Source organism: Octopus bimaculoides, chromosome 4, assembly GCF_001194135.2.
Source record: "Octopus bimaculoides isolate UCB-OBI-ISO-001 chromosome 4, ASM119413v2, whole genome shotgun sequence".
NCBI classification, from domain to species: Eukaryota; Metazoa; Mollusca; class Cephalopoda; order Octopoda; family Octopodidae; genus Octopus; species Octopus bimaculoides.
Window position 1 is genome coordinate 95,486,626 of NC_068984.1, and position 4,296 is coordinate 95,490,921.

Here is a 4,296-nt window from a genome sequence, read left to right on the forward strand (position 1 = left end):
TGATGCATGTGCCTGGTGTACCCTTCTGAGACGAGTAGTCATGATGGGTATACCGGGTTTCGTATATTTTACCCTTTTGTCACTTTGATGGCATGCATTGCTCTCTCACTCAATAATAATAATAATAATAATAATAATAATAAATGCCCTGCTGCAATACTAGGCACTGGCTGTCATGGATTCTGAGCTTAAATGATTGGAAGTGTTATCATGTACATTGTTTTGTATAAAAGATGGTCCACAGCAAATATTCTGCTTAATACCACAGATTTACTTGTCAGTTGTTTGACTTTAACCAGTTGAGCATATGCCTTGGTGGCTGACGATATGTGCATCTCTGATCATGAGCAGAAGTAGTTGGGGAGCATCATAGCCATGTGTTGACTGGAATTCTTTGGGGTTTGAATAATTCACCTTTGGAAACATGGGTGTTTTGCTCAACATCCTTAAACGAACCTTATTCAGGGACCTTTTGAGTGGAATGGGCTACTTGACCTGAAGAAAATTCTAATTGGGCCCCACCTGCAAGGTCATGTGCTGTTTATCTTGATATGAGCTCGTGCACATATGGTTGTGATGCGTATGCCTGGTGTACCCTTATCAGACATGTAGTCATGATGGGTATACTGGGCTTCGTATAATTTACCCCAGTGTCACTTTGATGGCATGCACTGCTCTCTCACTAAATAATGATGATGATGATGATAATGACAAAGCAATTGTCACATGTGAAAACTCATGTTTAAATAAAAACTAGTTTATAACAGTTCGAAGAGTTACTTATCTATTGACCTCAAACAATGAAGGTCAGATATTGCTTTTATTTTGACTTGGAAATTACATCACATATACAATTCATTATCTACCTTCAGATATCACTACTACTACTACTACTACTACTACTACTACTACTACTACTACTACTACTACTACTACTACTACTACTACTACTACTAACAAAAACAGCAACCTCAACAACAATGATAATAACAATTCTTATTTGAATCTAGAGTGACAGTTGAGGGTGACAATACAAAGACAGACATAAAGTGATGGGATATACAAGGAATTGAATGATAAAAAATCATAAAATATAAACATGAATAGTATACAACATTAGAAAGAGGAAATTTTCTTGACACAAGAAGACCTCTATGGTAAATCAAGGAAACCCCTGCCCCACTATACTGTGTGAGATTTCTTTGTATACTAATGGTAAGTGTTCTCTCTAGTTGTCCTTTTTCTTATGCTCAGAGAATTGTAACAACAGACTATGATGCCAATATTCAGAAAAGCCAACTTAATGATGTTGTTTTGTGGAGTGACTTCTTAATAGAATGTAATTAGATAAAAAAAAAAAAAAAGTAACACTGACGAAACAGTTTTGGAAATAAAAAAATTGTCAATGATGTTCATGCTAGAAGTTTTTAGTCAAGTAGAATGTAGGCTTCTTTTAGCAAGAGATATCTTAAAGATTTGGCAAAATTAAGCCTCATATTAGTTTCAAGATCCACATTTTCAGATTTACTATGTTTAAGCATTACTGGAAACAATTTTAGTATTGTTGAAGAACAGTACAGGAAAATCATTTTTATTTAATTAAAAACAAAAAGTCCCATTTAAGAAAGGAAGTGGAATTGCAGTTGCCATTGAAAAATTTTAGATTGGTGTTCTCCAACATGAAGCATTCAAAAAACTTGCCATCTTTGTCCTTACATGTTTAATAACACTTGTCAGTAATGCTGAATATTTTCACTTGTATCTTCAGTAAAATCAAAGCTAGGAAATAGAATACAGCTTAAATTCCTTGATGCTTATAGTGAGAATTAGAGTAGAACAAGTGTTGTAACAACTTCATCTCAAAAATGTTGAAAGATTTCATCTCAAAAATGTTGAAAGATTTTGTAACTCATAAAGTCTATACAGTAGATTCTATTTGTTCCAATGAAGATGACACTCCTGAAGAGGATATGGAACTTTTTATATGATGTAAATATCAGAATCATATTTCAATATTCCATCGGGATAAAACTCAGTTGCTTTTGAGGAAAAGAAGTCATATAGGTAGGTTTTGATACCATCTAAATCATTAAATGATTTTCCTTTTAGAGAGTCCTGCAGAGGCAAAAACAAATGATAGTCAGATGGTGCAATGTCAGGGGAGTATAGTGGATGGGGCAAGAGATCCACCCAAGCTCATGTGACTTTATATTGGTAGTCAAAAACACATGTAGTCAGGCATTGTGCTGGTGAAACACAACCTCTTTCCTTTTGGAAAGATTTGGTCCGAATTCCTTGACCTTTTAATTCAAATTAGCTAGGTGACAGCAGTACACATCAGAATTGGTGATCTGATTTTGTGAGAGTAGTTCATAGTAAATAATGCTTTTGAAGTCTCACCAGACACAAAGCATGAATTTTTTGAATTAATATTTTGCTTTGAAAGCTGGTTGGATGATCCTCACACATATTCTAGGATCTTTTTCTCCCTTTATTATGATAAACAATCCTTTTTTCATCTCCAATTACCAGTTTTTTCAAGAAAGGCTTATTTTTATTGTGATTCAGAAGCATATCACAGATGCAACACTGGTCCATGCAGTTTAGTTCTGACAATTTGTGAGGCACCCAAACATCATAGCGAGAAACAAAGCCATTTTTCACTGAGTGTTCGTGAACTGTGCTTTTGGAAACTTCCAATTTCTCTGCACGTTTTCTTATCATATTTGAGTTTTCTTCAATGGTTACCTTCAAAATATCATCATCTAAGGTTGAGGGTCTTCCACTGCAACTGTCGTCTTCCAAACTGAACTCACCATCTCTAGATTTTACAGACCATCTTCAAACAGTTGATTCACCTAAACTCTGCAAATGATTTTACCTGTTTCTTCAGCATTTTTACTTTTTCTGAAAAAGAAAAGCATTACGTGGCAAATATGCAACTTTTAGTCATCCATTTCAAATGGCAATTAGGGCTGAAAGGAGTAAAATATATGCTGATTTTTAATGTAGAACTTAGCTGATAGTCTTCAATGCTGCAAGCAATTCTGAAAGCAATTCTGAAATATGAGTCATATTAAGATTAGGATTGTTGCATGAAGGGCTTAAAAATAGAAATCCTGAAATCACTCTGGACAACCTGATATATATATATATATGTGTGTGTGTGTGTGTGTGTGTGTGTGTGTGTGTGTGTGTGTGTGTGTGTGTGTGTGTGTGTGTATACACACACACACACACATACATATTTTTATTTAGTTTTTAAAAACAATTCTATTCTATTTTATTTTATTTTTAATTTTAACCCTTTAGTGTTCACATTATTCTGCCATAATTAATGCTTTTTTATCCACATTGTTTTGAACTAATCATGCATTAACTCGTAGCTATGAGATTTTGATAAGGTAGATGTTAATTTTTAAAACGATATTGTAGGGTTGGTGTGAGAGACCAGATCTGGCCTGTTTGAACATAGAATAGGCAGAATACTTTTGGCTGGATATGGCCGGTTTAAATGCTAAAGAGTTAAACTCACCTTTCCCCCTTTATCTCTATTTACTATCCACTCTTTCCAAAGTTTTCTCTACCTTACCATCATAATATAGTTACTTCTGATTTTTCATTCCATTTACCATTCATTTTTCCTAATACAATTCACTCCTAAGGTGAGATAATACAAATGACCCAATATCAAAGATTAAAGCTGACCACCAGAGAAAGTGTCCTATATCAAATTTCAAAGTAATATCTGGATAGTATTTGACCTGAAAACAATGCAAACATTTTTGAGTGTGATGACCCAATTACAAACACTAATGTTTTTATCACTGTCCCTTCTTTAACTTAGGCCATCTTCTGTCCCTTATTTTATCGAATGCCCTCTTTCCTTTCTTCTTTCTATTCCTTCTCCTCATCTTTTTTTTCTTCTTTTTCCATTAGACCTTCTTTTTCAACTCACCACTTCCCCTTTCCACTTCATCTCTCTTCTGCTTATCTTATACTTATTGCTACTCTTCACTCTTCTTCCCATGCCTGTATCATTCTTTCAGTGTTTTGTTTGCTAATAAACAGAAATGACTGAGGAAAATAACATTAATTCTCTTGGTCATTCAATTTTTCTCAATCAATCAATGGGCCGTTTGAGTAAACTAATCAATAATGAACCTATAATGACTATTGAGAACAGCTGTAAGTCAAATTTCCTACAATAAAGAAATATGTAATGACCATTATTTTATGCCCTCTCTCTCTCTCTCTCTCTCTCTCTCTCTCTCTCTCTCTCTCTCTCTCTCTCTC

The 4,296-nt window shown here is 34.3% G+C and overlaps 1 protein-coding gene across 1 annotated transcript; it reads right to left on the minus strand.

Moving 5' to 3' along the window:
- Positions 1-1,980: 1,980 nt before the first annotated feature.
- Positions 1,981-2,724, minus strand: LOC106867301 (histone-lysine N-methyltransferase SETMAR-like). Its single transcript, XM_014912140.1, has 2 exons — positions 2,530-2,724; positions 1,981-2,115 (listed from the first exon to the last, which is right to left on the minus strand). The coding sequence occupies exons 1-2, from the start codon at positions 2,722-2,724 to the stop codon at positions 1,981-1,983; spliced, it is 330 nt and encodes a 109-aa protein (XP_014767626.1).
- Between the last annotated feature and the right edge of the window lie 1,572 nt (positions 2,725-4,296).